This window comes from Podarcis gaigeae, assembly GCF_964106915.1.
Source record: "Podarcis gaigeae genome assembly, chromosome: 15".
Lineage (NCBI taxonomy): Eukaryota > Metazoa > Chordata > Lepidosauria > Squamata > Lacertidae > Podarcis > Podarcis gaigeae.
In genome coordinates this window covers 31,725,007-31,746,526 of record NC_139692.1, presented here as the reverse complement: position 1 = coordinate 31,746,526, position 21,520 = coordinate 31,725,007, and the positions used below count along the sequence as shown (strand labels likewise).

The window sequence follows — 21,520 nt, the reverse complement described above, 5'->3', positions numbered from 1 at the left end:
GCTCACTGGCGGAGAAAGGGGTGTGTGGTGGGGGTGGTTCGCTCCGGGTGTCATCCCTGAGGGGGGTGACATCACCACAGGCAATCGCACATCAATTGGACGTGCCTAAAATGGTCGTTGCCTGTACTGCTGTTTACCACTCCCCAGTGGTTCGTAACAACCATACTGTTGCATGACACCCTAATCTCTTGAGTGATGAGAGATTCCAGGGGTACCCAGGGTTTGTGTTTCCTTCAAAATGAGGTACAGCAGAGACTATGGTGCCTTTACGATAGATGGTTTATTTACACACACATATACAGGGTGAGTCTTTTAAAAGAGGCCCTGTGAAACGTGTACTCTATATCCACAGCTTATATTCGGAACCAAACACTGCACACTTGCCTCCCGGTACTACTGCTTCCTGGCACTCCTGGCACTACCTCCCCAAGCTGGCACCAGCCGCTCCTGTTCCCTGTTCAGAGCAGTAGTGCCAGGATGCTGGCCATACCCGCAAGTAAGCCTTGAATTATAGAGGTGCGGCTTATTTCTGGATGCGGCTTATATTTGGGCCAATACGGTATTCCAAGGTCACAAAACCATGAGTAAGGGCCTGGAACCTCTTAACAGTTTGGAGATTGGGGTGGCATGTCACAATATTACCCAAGCCATTCACTATTATGCTATTTCTCATTTTAAGGAAGCTGCACAATGTGCAATTTTTCTGCACCAACTATTTTATTAGTGAATCACCACATTATAACAAGAACCATCACATGAATTTCTCTAGCGAGGAGTCTATGTTAAACGTTGTTAGAGTTTCCAACAAGTCAAATCGTTCAAAAGACAGTGAGAATAATATAATTATAAAAACTACATCAGGAACCTCTAAAACAAAAGGGTGGGTTTTTTTTATTATTTCAAACATTGCAGGTTGTTTTCTGACGCTCCAAAACTTTAACAGGAAGTTGCTTTGGAAAGGAGGTTTGCTAGCCAGAAACAATTTGTGGTTCCCCTTGAAGAAACAAATCTGAGGGCTATTTCTGTGGGCAAAAACATTCGCATTGTGTCAGAGCTTTGGAAATAACGCTTCAGTTTTCCAATATAAGTTCTTTACATGTCAGATCACTTCCTTGCCTCTAGTCCTCATTCTTTTTAGATCTTAGATTTCCTGTGACCTTATGACGGAGACATAGGTTTGATCATTCCATAGTCCATGAACTTCACGAGACATTCCCGAGCCACCTTTAGGACATGCTGCTTCTGGGGGTCATCCGCCTGCTTCCCAACAATGGTCAGGATTTCCAGCATCTCACTTTCCACTAGTTTCTTAGCCAGCTCTTGGTCTGCATGGATTAAGTTGTAAACAATCACAAGCCCACGGTGCTGTACGTTGAGCTTGTCGTGGAGGCAGAGCCTCTGCAGAATCTCCAGCCACTGGGTTGTCTGCAGGAATAAGATTTGCTAGGTTACTTGCACATCTTTGAAATGTGTAACTGCACAGAACTGTTCAAGGTGCTAGTCCACACCATACAAGTAAAACACCCTTATACCACTTTAACAAGCATGACTTCCTCCCAAGTATCTTGGGTATTGTAGTTTGTTAAGGCTGCTGAAAGTTGTTATGAGGCACCAAGTTTTTTTCTCTAACTGCTTCCTTTTCAGGGCTAAATTAGTGGTGAATTATTTCTGAATTAGCTCAGGCATTTCCTGCACGACAAGAGGGTTTTCGTTACTAATTTCTTCATATTATTATTATTATTATTTTAAAAAAATCACAGAATAGAAAAGGAAGAAAAGAAACTGAGAAAACTGCTGAGGAAAGCTCCTCAGAACCCCAGCAGTGGTGAACATCAACTGTTAATGAAGCAACAATTTATAGACACTGAAGGGGACAGAATTAGAGATAGAAGCTACCAAGAGGAAGCTTCAATTAAAGGCACAGAAGCTCCAAACAACCTCAAGATTCTATTTTAGCCATCATATAAAACCAAGAGCCTGCTGGATCAGGCCAGTGGCCCAACTAGTCGAGCATCCTGTTCTCTTGCAGTTTCCAGCAACTGGCATTCTGAAGCATTGGTGCCTCTGACTGTTGCGACAGAGCTGAGCCATTGATAGTCCTCTCCTCCATGAATTTGTCCAGTCCTCTTTTAAAGCCATCCAAGTTGGTGGCCATCACTGCCTCCTGCAGGAGGGAGTTCCATAGTTTCTCCAATGCATGACAAACTTTCTTTTCTCTGTCCTGAATCTTCCCATAATCAGCTTCATTGGTAGCACATGAGTTCTAGTGTTATAAGAGAGGGAGAAAAAAATTTCTCTATCTAATTTCTCCATGCCATGAATTGTTTTATAAACTTATATCATGTTACCTCTTACTCGCCTCTTCTCTATATTACAAGGTACCCAGCACTGCAAACTTTCCTCATACAGATGCAACTTTCAACACACACTTTATGCTCAAGGGCAATGAGACCCTTACCACTTCGGTCAGCTTATGGCAGAGTCTCTTGTGGGCAGCCGTGAGCATAGCTAGGGCTCCTGCTGCGGCGTTCTGGACTTTGTCGTCGTCCTCACCACACAGCAACACGAGCAGTTTCAGTCGGTCATTCCCATCTGCTATGAATCTCTCTTGAACCTGGTACAGGGGGCAGAGGTGGGGGGAAATGAGAGAGATCTGGATTAATTCATCCCCTAACCACCACCACAACAAAAATGGGATGCGGGTGGCGCTGTGGGTTAAACCACATAGCCTAGGACTTGCCGATCAGAAGGTCGGTGGTTCGAATACCCGCAACGGGGTGAGCTCCCGTTGCTCGGTCCCTGCTCCTGCCAACCTAGCAGTTTGAAAGCATGTCAAAGTGCAAGTAGATAAATAGGTACCGCTCCAGCGGGAAGGTAAACGGTGTTTCTGTGCGCTGCTCTGGTTCGCCAGAAGCGGCTTACTCATGCTGGCCACATGACCCGGAAGCTGTATGCCGGCTCCCTTGGCCAATAAAGCGAGATGAGCGCCGCAACCCCAGAGTCGGTCACGACTGGACCTAATGGTCCGGGGTCCCTTTACCTTTACCTTTTAACCACAACAAAAAGGGACAGTATTGGGGGACCTATAGCCTTGTGGGTCAAATTGGAACCCATGGCAGGCCAAATCGGGCTACAGGTTGCCCTCCGTTGAATAACAAGGGCTATTTTACCTCTTTGTTCACCACGAGGTTGCACATGCACTCTGTGGCCGCCTGCCGAAGCTGATCGTGGTTTTCAAACATGTAGTTCTCAATGTCAGGCAGGGCTTTCTCTTTGATGATCTTTTGTCTGAAAGAAGCAACGTGTGCGTGTGAAATTGCAAAGCACACACTAGCATGTGAATTGCAAGATGTAGTAAAATTCTGCACCCCTCAGGGTGGAATCCTGCATGCAACCTTGGGGCAGGGAGTCTGAGTGAAATTTGGTCTCCAATTTAGGAGCCGAGGGGCAATGGGGGTTTTGGCCCCCACAATAAAGTATTTGAGGGGTCTGGGCCCCCACAAAGTTGATGGGCATTCCCATTCAAGTGGTGTGTGTGCAATGCATCATGTGATCAGTTATGTGGGGCAGGACTTACCTGGGCCCCCACAATATCTTATTCAAATGAGCATCCCTGGTCTCCACCTAACAGGCAGGCCACTCTCAGGCCTGGTTGTGGTCTGCAGCTTATGAAGCACCAGGAGGAATCCCATTGGCTTCTTAGTGACATTTGATTCCAGCTGACCTGCAACATCGCTTCTGCCCACATGACTCCTCATACCTTCCAATGTGAAGAGGCCCAAAACCAAGGCGCCATCTTGCAGAGCCAAACTCCCACACGAGTCATGTGACCTGTGCGAGATTGCAGCCCCCTAAAAAGCATGCGGGGGAGGCACAGCGCTAAAAAAGTGTGTTTGGGGCTCCATGCCCCCCAAAAATGCAGCGTGAGATTGCAATGAGCATTTTGGCTGCTGTCGTCTCGTAAGAAAAAATGGGATGTCCCTTTTTTTCTGGGGCCATTGATGGGCGTGCCTCCCGTGGGAGTGAGTTTCATAGTTTAACAATGCGCTGTGGGAATAAGTCCTTTCTTACATGAGAAACATAGATTCCTATCTTGGCCACATCAGGCTGTCTAACTATAGCAGGAGGCCATGAATCCCCCAGGGGAACAAAATGGCTGCTGTAAATCACCTGAGCTTGTCGCTCCTCCCTGAAAAGTTGGTGAGACCCAGAAGAGCCTCGTAGTTCTGTAGCCCATCCCGCTCGGTGTTCAGCAAACTGACCAGAGGACGCACGACTTCATACACCTGTGGGAGAGGCAGGCAAATGGATGTCACCCTGGGGCACCCTGGAGCCCTGTGGCCATTCAGACCCTGCCACACCCAACAATGGAGCAGACGCCTTTCTGAACAAAAGGCCTTCTGTACAAAGGGAAAATGTGCAGTCCTTGCTCTGCTCACTTTTGCCTCCAGCCCCGAGAAGGTTGTCCAGAAAGGGAATGTTGCTTTTGGGCTGATAAAAGTTGCCCTCTGCTTGTTTTAAAGTAATAAATGTGCTCCTGGTGCTCTCCAGTTGCTGGACTCTGCTCTGTTCACACAAACATAACCATGTTCTAAATATGCCATGGATTAACTCACCCTCTCCCCAGGGAATGCAATGTCTGGATTGGAGATGGCTGCAATCTTGGCCAGGGCGTGTGACGCTTTGATTTTGCCAACTTCTGTGCCTTCCAAAGCCAATGGGATCAGGGCCTAAGAACAACAAATTAGGTGATGACACCAGGTAGGCTCACAGTTGAATGTCCCTGTTGGCTGAGCGTTCTACCCTAAATTCTTATTTGCACATTATCCCAAAAAATAGCCTCAATAACAACAACACCACCACACACACACACACACACACGTCCCCAGATTAATTGCACAAAGTATTCCTAAATAGGAGCACCTGAAATAGGAAGCTGAAAGAATTACCTTTCCACCCCCTTGAGCAACGATGGTACCACGGTCCTTGGCATCTTCACACAAAGCAAGAAAAACTCTGTTGGAAGAGAAACATACGTTTGGGATAAGTGTCCCCTGTTGTTGTTGATTACGTCCCAAAAGCAATGGTCTGTCTCTGTGCTGGCAGGGGCTGATTGTTTGTCTGAAACATTCCTGGGGATTCTTGGGTGGTGCCATTTTGGCCATATAATGAATGGCACCCCCCTCCAACCCTTGCTATTAACAGGAACATCTTCAGCTTTCATCCTGAAGTACCTATTCAGCGTGTGAACATCATTCAGGGCAGAAGAAGAAGAAGAAGAAGAAGAAGAAGAAGAAGAAAAAGAAGAGTTTGGATTTGATACCCCGTACCCTGCGGAGACACGAACCCAGTTCCCCAGATTACGAGACTACCGCTCTTAACCACTACACCACAGACACAAGACTTTGTTGGACGCTTCTCTGGAATCTAGAGTCTGTGAGGGTACACTGCTCACCCTTGTATCCTGCACTGGCATTTCAGGCTTTCCTAAAATGACTTTCCTGTTGCATCCTGCTATCGCCTGAGAATTCTGAAAAGGCAGAAGTGAGGCAGCTTACCTGGCTAAGAGCTCTTTGGTCTGATCGGTCAAAATGGCGCTGTCCGCTTTCACCATGCAGACCAGGGAGGAGGTGACTCCGGCAGCGACCAACCGTTTGACCCGCTTTGAGACAAAATCCTTCTTGTCCTGTGGGAGAGTAAGGAGTTGTGGTGAAGCCCAACTTTAATATTGGTCCCTGCCACTCTGTGGAGGAGTAGGGATGGGTGGATCTGTCAATTTCTGGTGGGGTATAGTGGTTAGGGTGTTGGACTAGGGCCTTGGAAGAACCAGGGTTCAAATCCTCACACACTGGGTGTGACCTTAAAGGCGAGTCGTCTCTCAGCCCAACCTACCTCACAGGGTTGTTGTGAGGATAAAATAGTGAGGAGGAAAACCACGTACACTTCGCTGAGTGCCTTGGTGGAAAAGGTGGTATATAAATGTAACAAATAAATATATTTCAGTTTCCCGTTTTCCCACTCTTCAGTTCCTGATATTTCTACATCAGGTTGCGATTTTTTTTTTTAACAAGCCCTCATGAAAATTAATCAGGATTTTAATGCGAGTTTCTCCTGGATATACACATTTGTCTGCACTTTTGCCTAATATCTATATCCATAATGCACACATTTTTGCAAAGCTTTCCCCCTAATATAATGCTTTTCCAAACCAGGTTCAATATTTATTATTATGGTAGGTGAACAGCATTAAAGGACCCAGGTAAGAAGCATAGAGAACACATTAGCCAGATGTTTATAATGAGGTAAAAAAGAATGAAATTACATACATTCATTTTGTATGTTATTTTCACTAATAGGTTTTTAATATATTTGTTTTTGTGCTTTCAACTGTTTTAAATTATATGTTAACTGCCTTTTTGTACATAATACTTTATTGGAGAACAGCAATGGGAAAAGGTGGTGAGAATTTTGGAGCACAGCTTTGCTTCAGTTGTGGTACTGTTTTGTAAAGTGCAAAATAGGTAGGTTTGCTTTTCCAGCGCAAACTGAATAAAAATTCTCTCCCATTGCTAGGGCAGAGTTCTTTCCTGCTAGTTATTAACAGCATTTGGTGTTGCCAAGGATGACCGGCCGGCTACCTTTGGGTGTTCCTCAGGAACATGCTGCTTGGAAAACTTGGCCAATTGCACGAGTTCCGGGATAATTTCCTTGACATCGTAGCTGTTGGTGCAGTTCACCAAGACGGTGGCCACTGAGTACAAAATGGTTTTGTCGCTTGTCTGTAAAACGCAAAATCAAAGTTTGTTTGTTTTTAAAAGAAGAAGATAAAATCAGGTATTTAAAGTGAGAGAGACTTTGAAAGCAAGAGAGACCTTTGTCCAGTCCAAGGGTTACATATCTAAAAGATTGAGTTTTTACAAATGTGGAAAGGGTTTATGTGGCACCTATTAACAGTGCCGGTTCTGCATATCAAAGAATTGTGATTATGTCTATTTCCATTATGCTTATGATTTATATTTGTTCAGTTGAGCCACCTGGGACATTATTTTGTGAAAATAATGGTGGAAAACTACAGCAGTGGGCAATTAGGGCCGCAAGGATCTGCATGTATGTGGCATTCACGCAAGTGAATTACCTTGGCTAATTCAAACATGGCTTGCATGGCTGGCTCATCCTCCACAAAGTCATCCTTCACGTCGGCATCCAGGGTCAAGTAAGCAAGGCCTTCTATAGCCCACTTCCTTGTGCGGGTGTCAATGGCGGGGTTGCACAGCCATCTGAAGGAACGAGGCAAGGAAGATGAGGCTCAGTAAGGCAAATGTTGGAGAAGATATTGGAGGAGAACAGATTTTAAACTGATGTCCTTGGACTCTTTAAATATCCAGATTATTTGCAAAACAGTATTACAGTGGTATCTCAGGTTAAGTACTTAATTCGTTCCAGAGGTCCGTTCTTAACCTGAAACTGTTCTGAAACACCACTTTAGCTAATGGGGCCTCCTGCTGCCGTCATGCCGCTGGAGCACGATTTCTGTTCTCATCCTGAAGCAAAGTTCTTAACCTGAAGCACTATTTCTGGGTTAGCGGAGTATGTAACCTGAAGCGAATGTAACCTGAGGTTCCACTGTATTATTGTCATTCTCTCTCTCTCTCTCTCTCTCTCTCTCTCTCTCTCTCTCTTTCTCTCTTTCATCCTAGGGCGGGTTACAGCATTAAAATACAATATTAAAAACAATTTAAAACAACCTGCGATCATTAAAATAAGGTGGGTCCTAAAACCATACACCTCAGTGCCAAAGGCCAGGGTAAAGAGGTGCACCTTCAGCATTCTCCAGAATCTGTGCAGTGAAGGTGCTAGACGCATCTCTGTGAGGAGGGAGTTCCATAGCTTAGGGGCCACCACAGAGAAGGCTCTCTCCCAGGCCAGCCCCCACAGCTCTCTAAGGGTGGAGGAACTACCAAGAGGGCCTACTTTGCTGATCTCAGCACCTGAGAGGGTCTGTAGGAAAGAATGTGGTCTTTCAGATATTTGGGGCCTGAGTCATTTAGGACTTTAAACAACAATACCATTGCAGCTGTTTCAAAACAGGGTTTATATTAGATTTAAATGGAACCCCAGCCAGTAATCTGGCAGCTGTATTTTGGACCGAGTGAAGTTTCCGAATAATCTTCAAGGGCAGCCCTATGTGGAACGCACTGCAGCAATCCAATCTGGAAGTTACCAGAGAATGGAAGATGTGATTTTGTTGCAGAAATGCTAGGATATTACACGCCACATGGACCTAAGAGTCTGGCTGGGATGTTTGAAGAATACGCTTCCAGAAGGTGACTGGGAGGAGCTAGCAGTTAGTCTGGCATGCAAACTTGAGAGACTGAGAGAGGCAGCATCTCTTGTGGAATCTGCTCTCCCAACTCCTCCACCCCTCGTCCCCAAAGTCGGTCTTCTGCCACTCACTTCCGGCACTGCCTAGCCAGCTTCTCTGTTGACCCTTCGGCAAACTGTCGCAGGCCGTAGTCTGTGCCCCCGGCGGAGCCCAGCTTGCAAAGGCCCTGGGAAGAGAATCAAGGAGGTATTGGTGGGCTCAGTATTGCACTGGCATAGCCACACACACACACCCTTTTAAAAATGAAACTCTGCTGTGGCGTGTACTTCAAAATGTAGGCCTCCACCTACAGCTCAAATCGTTCGGCTTTAGGTTTTGTAGGCTTCCTGACTGCAAGGTTGGAGGGTTGGTACAGATCCTATACACCTTCCCCCCCAAAAGGGGGGATAATGCCCATCATTATCTCTTCATTTTTAGTCAACATTCTGTAACTATTTTATAACGATTGACAACGATTAGCACACCTTAATACAACTAAAACACAGAATTATAATCCTAAATAGGATGTTGTTGTTGTTGTTGTTGTTGTTATTGTTGTTGTTGTTGTACCACCCTTCATCCAAAGATCACAGGGTGGTTTGCAACATAAACAGACAGAAATCATGTGGTCTAACTCACAAGTGGTACTAGGATAGTTCAGTTGGTAGAGCATGAGAATCTTAATCTTAGGATCGTGGGTTTGAGCAGTGGCGTAGCGTGGGGGGTGCAGGGGGGGCCGGCCGCACCAGGCGCAACATCTGGGGGTTAGGGTTAGGGGGCGCAAATCCATGGGTTAGGGGGCGCAAATCCACGGGTTAGGGGGCACAAATTACTTGCCTTGCCCCGGGTGCTGACAACCCACGCTACGCCACTGGGTTTGAGCCCTATGTTGGGCAAAAGGATTTCTACATTGCAGGAAGTTAGACCAGATGACTCTCATGGTCCCTTCCAGCTCTACAATTCTAGGAAGGCCATATTAAAAAATGTTGCCATTTGCTCTGTGTTTGGTTTATGGGAACCAATAGCAAAGTGATCATAAGAGCGGCCAGGGAGGGGCTGCATAATGGGGTGTATTAAGTCTTTCCTAGTCCCTTGATTGAAACTGCATCAGGGAAGGATATGCATGATGGACTTCACCTCAATATTGCTACAAGGGCAGCAACTGCCGTTCATTGGGGTTTTGTTGTATCTGTCATCTAATAACATTAGAAGGGAGAACATTAAACCTTGCCATAGGAAAAGCCTTCCTGCACTGAGGATAATCAACCATCTCACGTGTTTGCAGGGGAAGTAAGGTTGCCACAGTGACTGAGGGGAACAGGGTTCCCCACGGTTCCCCATCCACCCCTGAGCCAGGAGAACTGACCACCAGAGCTCTGATCTTGATCTTCTCATTCTGGGTCTTCTTGTAGATTTCCTTCAGCAGGCTGATCCCGTTGGTGATGATGAAGGTGGCCCGGCTCAACTTGGTCGAAGCGTGGATCAGGGCTTCCACGGCCACCAGCTGATCGATCTCTCGCTCGGAGCCGCAGAGAGCCACCATCATCTCCATGACCCCTTTCATGCCTAGCAGTTTGTTCCCCAAATCAAAAGGCCCCTGCAGGACCCCAGACACCGTCTGGATGGCGTGCAGAGTCTTATCCATGTCCTGGGGGTCAATTTTGCTCCTAGAAATATGGAAAAGCAGAGGAAGGAAGGAAGTGGAAGGCATGATGTCCCCACCTACCCATCAAAGGCCCATTGGGGTTTGGGGAAACTCAGGATATCCACCCATGATTTAATTAGAAATACAATCCATTTCACCGGTAATTTTTTTTCTAGAAAAAGAGGTGCCAGAGCTCACCATGAACACCTCCCTTGTTCTCTTAGAATGGCAAGGGCACCCACCTGCCAGAGAGGGGCTGGAGCTGAGCTCCAGTGAGCTCTGGCTGAAAAAAAGCCCTGCATCTCACCCTGGTGGAGGGAGACTATAAAATGACACATGGCACAGAGAAGTTATTCTCCCTTTCTTAATGGTAGACCTCACGGTCATCCAATGAAGCTGAATGTTGGGGTTTTTGGGGACAGGTAAAATGAATGACTTCTCCACACAGCGCATAGTTAAACTATAGAACTCCCTGCCACAGGAGACAGGAATGGCCACCAACCTGGATGGCTTTAAAAGGGGATTGGGGAAATTTGTGGAGGAGAGGGCTATCAATGGCTATTAGCCACAATGGCTATGATCTGCCTCCACAGTTGAAGGAAGCAATGTTTCTGAATACCAGTGGCTGGAGACTATAGGAGGGAAGAGTGCTCTTGTGCTCAGGTCCTGCTTGCGGGTTTCCCTTTCGTTGGCCACTCTGAGAACAAGATGCTGGACTAGGTTCTTCTTGTGACCAGGTGGACCTGTGCAGGTGCTCACTGTGGTTGGTCAGCTTCAAGCCTCCCCAGCTGAACTGCCCTCCCTTCTTGGAGTTATCTTTAAACCAGGCTTGAAATGGGCAGCTCTGCAAATGCCTTAAGGTAGAGAGGACTTTCACTGTAAAGCAGGACACACAGCCCCTTACTCACTGGATGTATTCCTCGCAGAGCAGCCTGAAGTTATCCCTCTCTGGGTCACACCGCAAATCGTCATACAGCTTGTTCAGGAGTACCGAAGCTGTCAGCTGGGTGTTCTCGGTCAAAGGGAGGCAGTTTGGCATGTCAGGTATCTGGCCAGCAACTTTCAGGATCTTCTTGAGACCTGGGAGCAGAGCAGGAGGGAGGGAGCGAACACAGGGTAAGTTTAGACGCAAATGCAGAGATGCAACCTTGGACAGGGCTCAGTGACTGAGCACGTGCTCCGCATGCAGAAGGCCCTAGGTTCTATCCGCAATAACATCTCCAAGCAGAGCTGAGAATTCCCCTGCCTGAACCCCTGAGGAGCTTCTGCCAGCCTGTGTAGACAACACTGGGCTAGAGGGAGCAATGGTCTGGCTCTCTATAAGGCAGCTTCGTATCTTCCTCTAGAGTTGGCATCTAAGAGAGTCCCCTTATGGGAATCAGATATAGCTCTGTGGCTTCTAGTTCTAAACAACAACAACAACAATTTATTATTTATACCCTGCCCATCTGGCAGGGTTTCCCCAGCCACTCTGGGCAGCTCCCAACAGAATATTTAAAACACAATAAAACATCAAACACTAAAAACTTTCCTAAACAGGGCTGCCTTCAAATGTATTGTAAAAGCCAGAGGGTTGTTTATTTCCTTGACATCTGGCTGGAGGGCATTCCACAGTGTGGGCGCCACTACTGAGAAGGCCCTCTGTCTGGTTCCCTGTAACCTCACTTCTTGCAGTGAGGGAACTGCCAGAAGTCCCTTGGCACTGGACCTCAGTATCTGGGCTGAACAATGGGGGCGAAGACACCCCTTCAGGTATATTGGGCCAAAGCCTTCTTTCTTCCAAGGAGCTCAAGGTAGTGTCTGTGGTTCTCCTTCTTCCTATTTAATCCCCACAACAACTTTGTGGGACAGTGAGTTTGAGAGACAGTGAGTGAAGTAACCAGCCCTAGGTCCACCAGAGAGCTTCCTGGCTGAGTGGGGATTCAAACCCTGGTCTCCCAGGGCACAGTCCAACACTCTAACTATTGTGCCACACTGCCTCTCTCTACCTGTTGTCAGATCTGGACCAGCAGGAAAAGAGGATATTGGCGCTGGGCTTACCGTTGTCAATGACAAACAGGGTCCTGCTGTTGTCATGGATTCTCAGGTCCTTCCTTGGTATGTTCTTATTGAGCAAATTGAGAGCACGGTCTCGGCCTTGTCCAGACACCTTTTTATTGGGGAGCATGTCCAGGAGGCGCATTGTGACTGCCTTCAGGTCCTTCTTTGTGTCTGTGCAAAAAAAAAAGAAAGTTGGGCAAAGCACAGTCATTTCTGGAAAGTGATTGGTGTAGCTGTTAATATCCATTCATTTCTGAACAGGGACAGCCTGGCCACTGTAGTCCATTTGTTGGTAACCTCAAGGCTGTAAACCTCTTTGATTATTTTAATGGCATAAATATTTTTGTAAATAAATAATAAGCACAGGGACTGACTTTCATTCATATCAGCCTTCCTGATGCCCTCCAGATGGATGAAGAGCTCAAACTCAGAGCATGGTTTCCGCCAAAATCTTTAATGTTCAGATCAGCACTTATCAATGCATCTTTTAGCAAAGTTACCAATAATTACCCAGCACTAAGGCATCCTCTTTTCCATGCTCTTCCTTCTTGCCTTCCCCGGTTAGCGAGTCAATGATGGCCTGCAGGAGGTTGGAGACAGCCAGCGAGATCTCTTCATGGTTGGTGGACATCCACAGGCAGATATTGTCAATTCCCAGCATGTGAAGGATGGCTGTTGCCTGTCCAGCGAACGAGAGATTGATTTTGTCTGAGTTACCTGCCAGTGTTAGAACTATGAAACTCGTTCCCACAGGAGGCAGTAGCAGCCACTAACCTGGGTGGCTTAAAAAGAGGACTAGACAAATTCACAGGAACACGGGGCCTCAGGAAAATGCCTTGCATCAAGACAGACCATTGGTCCATCCTGTGGGAGAGTGGGGAAAGGTAAAGGTAAAGGACTCCTGGACAGTTAAGTGCAGTCAAAGGCGACTATGGGGTTGCGGCGCTCATCTCGCTTTCAGGCCGAGGGAGCTGGTGTTTGTCCATAGACAGCTTTTCGGGTCATGTGGCCAGCATGACTAAACCGCTTCCAAGGCAGCAGAACACTGTGACAGAAACCAGTGTGTATGGAAATGCTGTTTACCTTCTTACCACAGCTGTACCTATTTATCTACTTGCACTGGCGTGCTTTCAAACTGCTAGGTTGGCAGGAGCTGGGACAGAGCAACGGGAGCTCACCCATGGGGATTTGAACCATCAACCTTCTGATTGGCAAACCCAAGAGGCTCAGTGGTTAAGACCACAGCACCACCCGTGTCCCTTGGGAGGGTGGGAAAGGAGAAGGCCTTCCCTGTGGCTGCTCCCAGATTGTGGAGCTCTCTTCCATGGGAGGCTTGCCTGGACCGCTCTATGATTTTCTTTTGCTGACAAGCAAATGCTCCCCCCCCCCCGTCCAACAGAGCATTGGCCACTCACTGACTTCTGGTAGTGTCTTCTGAGTGTTGTACTTTTCTTTCAGCAGGTAGTATTTGTCCTTTTAAATGTTTTTAAGTGTTCTCTCTGCAGTTTTAATATGGTTACTTATTTAATTGCATGCAGATAGATAGATAGATAGATAGATAGATAGATAGATAGATAGATGATAGATAGAGTGTACTTTAGTTGTATCTGTCTTAATTTATGCCTGTGCTGAGAGAAAGGCATGATACAAAGAACATAAAGTTAGGATTTGGTCAACAGTGGGTCTGAGACCAGAGGGGAGGGTGTAGAGCAGAGGGTGATGTGTGAACCAGGCAACCGCAGAGAACACTTACCCTTGCCTTATGGTCTGTGCACATCCCTGAAAGGGTCCTTATCGCTGCAAGGACTAGCTCTGGGTTTTTTGTGTCTATCAGCCTCAGTAGCAGGTTCAGGCCATTGTTCTGAAATATCCTCTCTGCACCCGCTTCCTCCCGGCCGAGGACAATGAGATTGTTTGCAGCCTGGTTTTTTAAAAAGAAATGGCAATTGACATAATTGAATGGCTATACAAATTCCAACATATATATATTTGTTTAGGCAAGCCTACCCAGATATTTAGAAAATTGATGCGGGTTTTAATCTGATTTTAGTTTATCGTTAATTTAACTTTTTGAAGATCTTAAATTATTGTTGCTAATTCTTCCTATTGATAATTTTATTGTTTTATCTTTAAAAAACCTGCTTTGAGGGCTTCTTCTTCTTTCTTTTTTTTTGCAATGAAGCAGTATATAAATTTTATGAAATAAATACAGTGGTGCCCCGCAAGACGAAATTAATTCGTTCTGCGAGTCTTTTCGTCTTGCGATGTTTTTCGTCTTGCGAAGCACGGTCCGTCACTACTGCGCCTCTTCAAGCGGCTTTAGGAAAAAAGCGAACAAACTCAGAAGAAGTTTTCGTCTTGCGAAGCAAGCCCATTGTGATGGCCTGGGATTCCGATTCAGAGGCTGAACCAGAGGAATCCCAGCCTGCACAGGAGTCCCCGCCTCCAGGGCCGGCTGAACTGGGGAAAGGCCTAGATTCTGAGGAGCCTGCACCTGTGTCAGATCCTCAGGAGCAGGCACCAGGTGAAACCATTCTGGCCCCAGAGGTGCTTGAGGACTCAGTGTCTACAGGTGAGCCTCCTCCGGGGCCCAGTAACCCTTCGGCCTCTCCTGAACCGCAGAGGCTTAGGGCAGAGAGGCGAAGGGAACTGGTTGCTCCCAGGAGGAGTGCTCGCCTTAAGGCCAAGGGAGGCGGGGCTCCTGGGGGCCAGGACCGCCCCTGGCCTTAGAAGAAGATAAAGGTCAGTCAGCCCGGTCCCAGGTTGCGTGAGCAACGTCGTTGTTGGCTTCAGACCTTCCAGTGTTCCTGCTCTCTGCCCGGCCTCCTGCTTCTGACCTTCCAGCGTTCCTGTTCCCCGCCCGGCTCCCTGTTTCGGACCTCGCCCCTCGTCTTGTGAACTCGGACTTCGGTAACGGTACCTTCCCCCCGGGACCAGCACACCCATAGGGAAATTCGTCTTGCGAAGCAACGCAAAAACCGAAAAACCCTTTCGTCTTGTGCGTTTTTTTGTTTTGCGAGGCATTCGTCTTGCGGGGCACCACTGTAATAGGTTTGACCAGTGTTTCTGCATATGTATCACACTGATTTAAGCATGAAAGCCTTTGAGAAGAATCCTCTTCGGAGTTCTTGTTCTTCAATAACTGGAAGCCAGGACAGAAATCTTACTTATTATAAAGGAATTTATGGACTTTGGCTATTGCAAGGGGGCGGGGAAGTCACACATAAGCTGCATGCTTCCAGGGTGGTGGAGGATCCGGAACACTGGTGGGATTTTTATTTCCTTTGCTTTAGACATAGATGCTCAACATTCATCATTCATGCCCGCTTGGGAAATATGGATGTCTTGCTTTTTATATTGGCGTGTCACCATTTCTTTCTCTTGTTGTCTACTGTTTGTTTGCTTTTTATATGGTGCGCTGCAATACCCTGCTGCCACACGTTTGGGTTGTTAATCAATCAATCCTCACCTTCTCTCGCTTCTCTTTCTCACTCTTCTCATCTAGCAGGATCTCAAACATTTGCTGGACCCTGGCATCGGTAGAGAACTGGACACGCAGCTGCACCAGGTCAGTTGGGAAACAAGATATGAGTTAGACTAGAGCAAGTAGTGGGCAACCTCAGGCCCAAGGGTGAAATGTGGCCCTCTGGCCTTCTTTCTTTGGCCCTTGGGACTTCCCACCCTTCCTAGCCATACCCCCACCCCCACTGTCACAGGCCACATCCACACCATTCATTGAAAGCACTATGATACCACTTGGGAGAGTCATGGCTTCTCCCCCAAAGTATCCTGGGAACTGTAGTATGTTAAGGGTGCTGTGAGTTGCTAGGGAACCTCCCTAGTCCCCTTCCCAGTGCTATAGTTCCCAGGGAAGCTAACAATCTCTCCCTCTTTACATGGAACTCTGGAAATTGTAGCTGTGAGAGAGGACACTTCAGCACCCACAAAATATGGCAGATCAGGAATTCAGGACCATGGAGAGCTCTAAGTGAGCAACTTGATTCAGCAGAACTGAACTATATAGTTAATGTGGCATCATTCTGCTTTAAACAGACATGGCTAAGGATGTTGAGAGCCGTTAACAGACCGCCTGTTCCCCTCCCAGAGCTACAGTTCCCAGAGTTACCCGTGAAGCGGGATTGACTGTTAAAGCACTCTGGGAGTTGTAGCTCTGGGAGAGGAATAACAACTCTCAAGCACCCCTTAACAAACTACAGCTCCCAGAATTCTTTGGGTGAGGCTATGACTGTGCAAAGTGCTATTATGGTGCTTTATTTGTATGGTGTGAGTGTGGTCACAGTTTTCACTGATGAGCAGCATCAGAAACTCAAGGTAGAAAAAGAATCATGCTGTTCTCTTCCTGTATCTGCACAAGATTGCAAATGATGCTCCACATTCTAGAGCCAGGGCCCCAGGAAATAATAAATGCTATCATTGTGACTTTTTCTTCTTCTTAAAAAAGTTAGCTGCCATCCATATAGTGGCATTCTTGGAACATTTGACATTAGCTGACCATGGTAAAAAAACAGGCAGTTGGGTGACAGTCTCTGACCAGTCAATTGACCAGTGTGCCAACCTTACTCTGTGCTTACCTTCTCCTGGATAGAGGCTCCTAGACGACGGAGAGTCTCTTGGAAGTTTTTATTCCGGGGCTCAATAGTGGCACACCTCTGGATATCTTTGAAGGCCTGATCCAGCTTGCCCAGCTTCTCCAGAGCTTGGCTACGTCGGTATAAGGCCTTAATATCTGAAGCATTGATGTCGATAGCTAGTGGGGAATTAGCAAATGACAACTGTCACCTTGCAGCAGCTATTCCATCTGGCTGAAGCATTTGGCCCATTCCATATGGCTCTGCTGAAGGACCAGCACCTTTTGAATGCTGAAGTTCGATTGTTTTTTCTCTTTCTCATCCCTTTTTCCTTTTATACTACGTCATTCAGATTGCAAGTATGCAAACAGGGACTGTCCCATATGTGTACTTTTTTAAAAAAAAGGTTTGGGTTTGTGGAGGTAAATTTGAAATGACAGAGCCATCGTTTGACCTACCTCTGGATGCGTCTGACGCCGCCTGGGCATAGTTCTCCTAAGAATTTGGGAAGAAAAATGGCTGGAATCAGTGACTGAGATGGCTGGCTTTGATCTCAGTCAAACAGTGGCGTAGTGTGGGGGGTGCAGGGGGGCCCGGCCGCACCGGGCGCAACATCTGGGGGTTAGGGTTAGGGGGCGCAAATCCACGGGTTAGGGGGCGCAAATTACTTGCCATGCCCCGGGTGCTGACAACCCACGCTACGCCACTGCAGTCAAATTCTCTTCCCCACCCCCTGCCGCAACACCTTTTCAAGGCTGACTACTGCAAAAGCAAGTCAACTTGTTCAATAATCAGTATCTACACAACTCACTCACGACTTCATAAAACGAATTCCCATTGACACCTGAAGTTCAACAATTGTTGGACTATTGCACTGATGCATAACAATATCTCTATTTTCTTGTATTAGATTTGAATGCCTATCCTGATTGATTCCCATTTTACGGGGAATTTCCTCATCAAGAATCCTAGAACTGTAGAGTTGGATGGGACTACATGGTCATCAGCTCCAACCCCTTGCAATGCAGGAATCTTTTCCCCAATGTGGGGCTTGAACCCATGACCTTGAGATTAAGAGTCTCATGCTCTACCCATTGAGCTATCCGGCATCTAATCTCTCTTTTTTTTAAAATAAATTTTTATTGATTTTCCAACACAAATTAAAAACAAAACAACACACAATACATAGACAAACAAAACATATAAACATGTATAATTTCAAAACCTCTTTTTCATAAACCTTACTTCCCAGACTTCCCCTTACCTCCCCTTTTCTGCATCCCTGTTTTAAAATTTCTTCAACAACCCCTCACTCCAATTAACTAATTACTCATTTTCTTTTTTAGCTTCTTCTCATACTTAATCAATTACGGCTGTAATTCTATATTTTCCTTTCCCTTGACATTTTAGCACTCATTAATTTTACAACAGTTCTTGAGATATACTTTAAATTTCTTCCAGTCTTCTTCCACCGTCTCTTTTTCTTGGTCACGGATTCTGCCCGTCATCTCCGCCAATCCCATGTGGGATATCCGGCATCTAATCTCATTGGCTTTACCTTTTTCAGGAAACAAGCTGCCCGGTTTCGGAACAACACCGCCTGAAGCGATTTATCTTTGGCGACCTTGAGGGCTTTTGTGTAGCTTTTGATAGCATTCTCATAATCATTGCCTTGGAAATACTTATTTCCCTCCTCTTTCAGCTGCGAAGCGTTATCCATCTAGGAAAAGAAACCAACAGTATCTGTCTAGGACAGGAATGTAGGACTGGATAGGCCCTCGAGACCCCTCTGCCTGGCCCTCTCCCTCAACAGAAGGGTGCATTCCTTTCTGGTCAAACTCCTGGGTGGGCGGAGCCAGAGGCAAAAGTGGGAGGAGCAACAGGTGGGAATTTAACCTTAGTGCAGTAGTCTAATTGCAACACACACCCCCACCCCACTGCTCCTGATCGTCTATCTATGTAGAGGTGAGAAAAGGGGAAAACATTTCTATATCCATTTTCATAATTTCGTAATTTTGTAATCCATCATGTCACTTCTTTCTCAGCTTTTCTCTAAACTAAAACATCACAAACACTGCAGCCTTTCCTCACAGGAGAGTCATTCCATCCCCTTGACCATTTGGGTCATCCTCCACTTTCTCCCCACACTGCATAATTTTATATACTTCTGTTGAGCCCCTTCTTCCTTGCCTTTCCCCCCTAAGCTGAGGAATCGCATGTGGCTGATGTACTTCACTCAATCAAAGTTATGATGATTACAGGTATGGTTTTTTAAATTTGCGTTTGCTTGATTATTTTGCTTGATCATTCTTTTGCTTGATTTTTAATATTTATTTTGCTTGACTTTTTACATCTACAGTCTCAAAAGCCAATCAATCAATCAATCAATCAATCTACGGTATATGTGTACGTGTGTTTGTGTGTATTATGTGTAGGCTTTAAGTCTCTGAAAGCTGTTGCCAAGAAAATTTGCTTGCTTTTTTTTCATTGCCTTCCTTCTCCTTTCCCACAGCAGACTCTCCCGTAAGCAGCTATATTTGGCCAGCCACAATATGCCTCTGGGATATGTCACTATCGCCTGACACAATCTCACATTCCATCCCCAACAAAAACAAAACCCAAGGTTGATTTTCAACACAACCACCAGCATCAATCTGCTATTTGATTTCAGTTCCTACTCGCTTAATACCCAGATTTCCATACCTTCTGAAGTTTCCAAACTCTGAGATTACTCACCAATATTGGCTGTTTTCCCTTTGATCAATGAACTGCAAGCTCTTCTCTCTTTGTGTAAGTAGACTGATATGTCTGCCTGGGCTTCAGATAGATAGGTATATATATATAGCTCAATGAAATGGTCACAAATCCAGGACTGTAGCACAGTGCGAAAGACCTCAGGGGTGAAGGTCTAACTTCCTGAAACAATGATTGGCTTTAAACTGAGCACAATGGACGGGTCTGAACAATTTGCTGAAATGTGTGTCCAAAATGTGCACCAATTTTGGGCAAGACTGAAGGAGGGCCTTTTAAATAGCGAAAAAGAAATGCAAATAGCCCCCCTGGATTCCCCCCACCCCACCCCATGAAATGTACTCTGCTCCTTCCCATTCTATTTAAGGAAGTGTCAGACATTTGAAACTCTGGGACAAATGGCTTTTACTCCAGAGTCCTAGAAGAGTTTCAGGAGCAGCTGCAACTTGCGGGATGCCTCCAGTACCTTCGAGAACTGCCCCCACCCCACCGCCGGCAGAGATTACATTCAGAAATCACGTTCCTTCTCCAAGGGCTTGGAGAAAATCCAAACAATGGAAATAGCTTGGTGAAAACTCCAGATACACTGGCCAAAAAGCAAAAGAATTGACTGGGCTGATTAATTGTAAACAGGACATTCTTTATGGATTCTGTACATGCAGCCATATAATTGTGTTTTAAAACATTATGATCAAATATTGATTGTTTAATATGTTTAGTGGTTTTTTTTAAAAAAAGCAACAAATGAAATTTGGAGAACCAAATAAATTCCTGCAGAATGACAGAATTGATTGGTGGCTAAAGGATGGATGAGCTACAATGATTTCAGAGTTAATGCTGGAAACTGAAACTGTTGGATGTCTGAAACCCTGCAGCAGTCTTCCCCAACCAGGTGCCCTCTAGCTGTTTTGTTCTACCACTCCCATCATGGCTGAGGCTGATGGGAGTTGTATAGTTCAAAACAGCTGGAGGCGACTCTAAAGTCGTGTCTCAATTACGCTTTACTGCTTCTCTTAGACGTGGAGCTGGCTTCTTGACTATAGATTGAAGGCAGGTGTAGCCAGCAATGGTGCCCTCTAACACCCCTGACCACTGGCCATGCTGGCTGATGGGAGTTGGAGTTGCAGTCCAACAACATCTCAAAGGCACCACCTCAGATGCTCCTGCTTTAAGGCTACTGAAAGCAAAGGAGAAGGCTTTGTTTTACCTTTAATAGGTAGATGGATGGGTGGACTTTGGTAGGCGCAGCTTGTCATGATGTGATGGGAGAACATTCGCATGCCCAAATTCTCTCCTGTGTTCAGCCATCGGAGTCTTGTTCTCCTTTTCCTCTGCTCATCTACCCAGTATCACATGAACAAAATATTCTGCTTCTACTGGTCCTTCCCCAGGTGTAAACCTATTGAGGCTGGGCTGGATGTCCTATTTTATTTTATTTTATTCAGAAATCTTTGAAATGCTTGATGCCATTGCCTGACTGAGAGGACCTTTTATACGCAACAAAGAAAGGGGGAAAAAGAAAGAAAACTCAAGAAAGAAATTGTATATTGTAGGTCCCATTTAATTCATAAAATCCTAGAGTTGGAAGGGATCCCCAATGCAGGAATCGCCGCTAAATAATCCCTGACATACGGCCACCCAACCTCTGTTTGAAAACCCCCAGCAAAGGACAGTCCAGCACCTTCCGAAGTAGTTCCGCTGGGCTCATTCCCCGGCAGCTTATTAAGAGTCTAATATAAATAGGCAAAACAACATTTTAAAAATCCTTCCAGTAGCACCTTGTTGTTGTTTAGTCGTTTAGTCGTGTCTGACTCTTCGTGACCCCATGGACCAGAGCACGCCAGGCACTCCTGTCATCCACTGCCTCCCACAGTTTGGTCAAACTCATGCTGGTAGCTTCGAGAACACTGTCCAACCATCTCGACCTCTGTCGTCCCCTTCTCCTTGTGCCCTCCATCTTTCCCAACATCAGGGTCTTTTCCAGGGAGTCTTCTCTTCTCATGTGGTGGCCAAAGTATTGGAGCCTCAGCTTCACGATCTGTCCTTCCAGTGAGCACTCAGGGCTGATTTCCTTAAGAAGAGATAGGTTTGATCTTCTTGCAGTCCATGGGACTCTCAAGAGTCTCCTCCAGC

General features: G+C 46.2%; 1 protein-coding gene across 2 annotated transcripts; it reads right to left on the bottom strand.

Moving 5' to 3' along the window:
• Window positions 1-698: 698 nt before the first annotated feature.
• UNC45B (unc-45 myosin chaperone B) lies at window positions 699-19,737 on the bottom strand. Of its 2 annotated transcripts, none has more exons than XM_083714439.1 (20): window positions 19,373-19,737; window positions 18,195-18,356; window positions 17,095-17,131; window positions 16,640-16,815; window positions 15,517-15,606; window positions 13,801-13,968; window positions 12,558-12,726; window positions 12,048-12,218; window positions 10,916-11,087; window positions 9,729-10,029; window positions 8,455-8,549; window positions 7,136-7,277; window positions 6,639-6,779; window positions 5,559-5,686; window positions 4,950-5,016; window positions 4,617-4,730; window positions 4,171-4,286; window positions 3,171-3,288; window positions 2,459-2,614; window positions 699-1,425 (listed from the first exon to the last, which is right to left on the bottom strand). In XM_083714439.1, exons 2-20 carry the CDS (start codon window positions 18,354-18,356, stop codon window positions 1,159-1,161), a joined length of 2,790 nt encoding a protein of 929 aa, XP_083570565.1. In that variant the 5' UTR covers window positions 19,373-19,737; the 3' UTR covers window positions 699-1,158. The 2 variants fall into 2 exon arrangements, with proteins under 2 accessions (XP_083570565.1, XP_083570566.1); XM_083714440.1 differs by having other exon boundaries at window positions 19,340-19,462.
• Window positions 19,738-21,520: the final 1,783 nt, after the last annotated feature.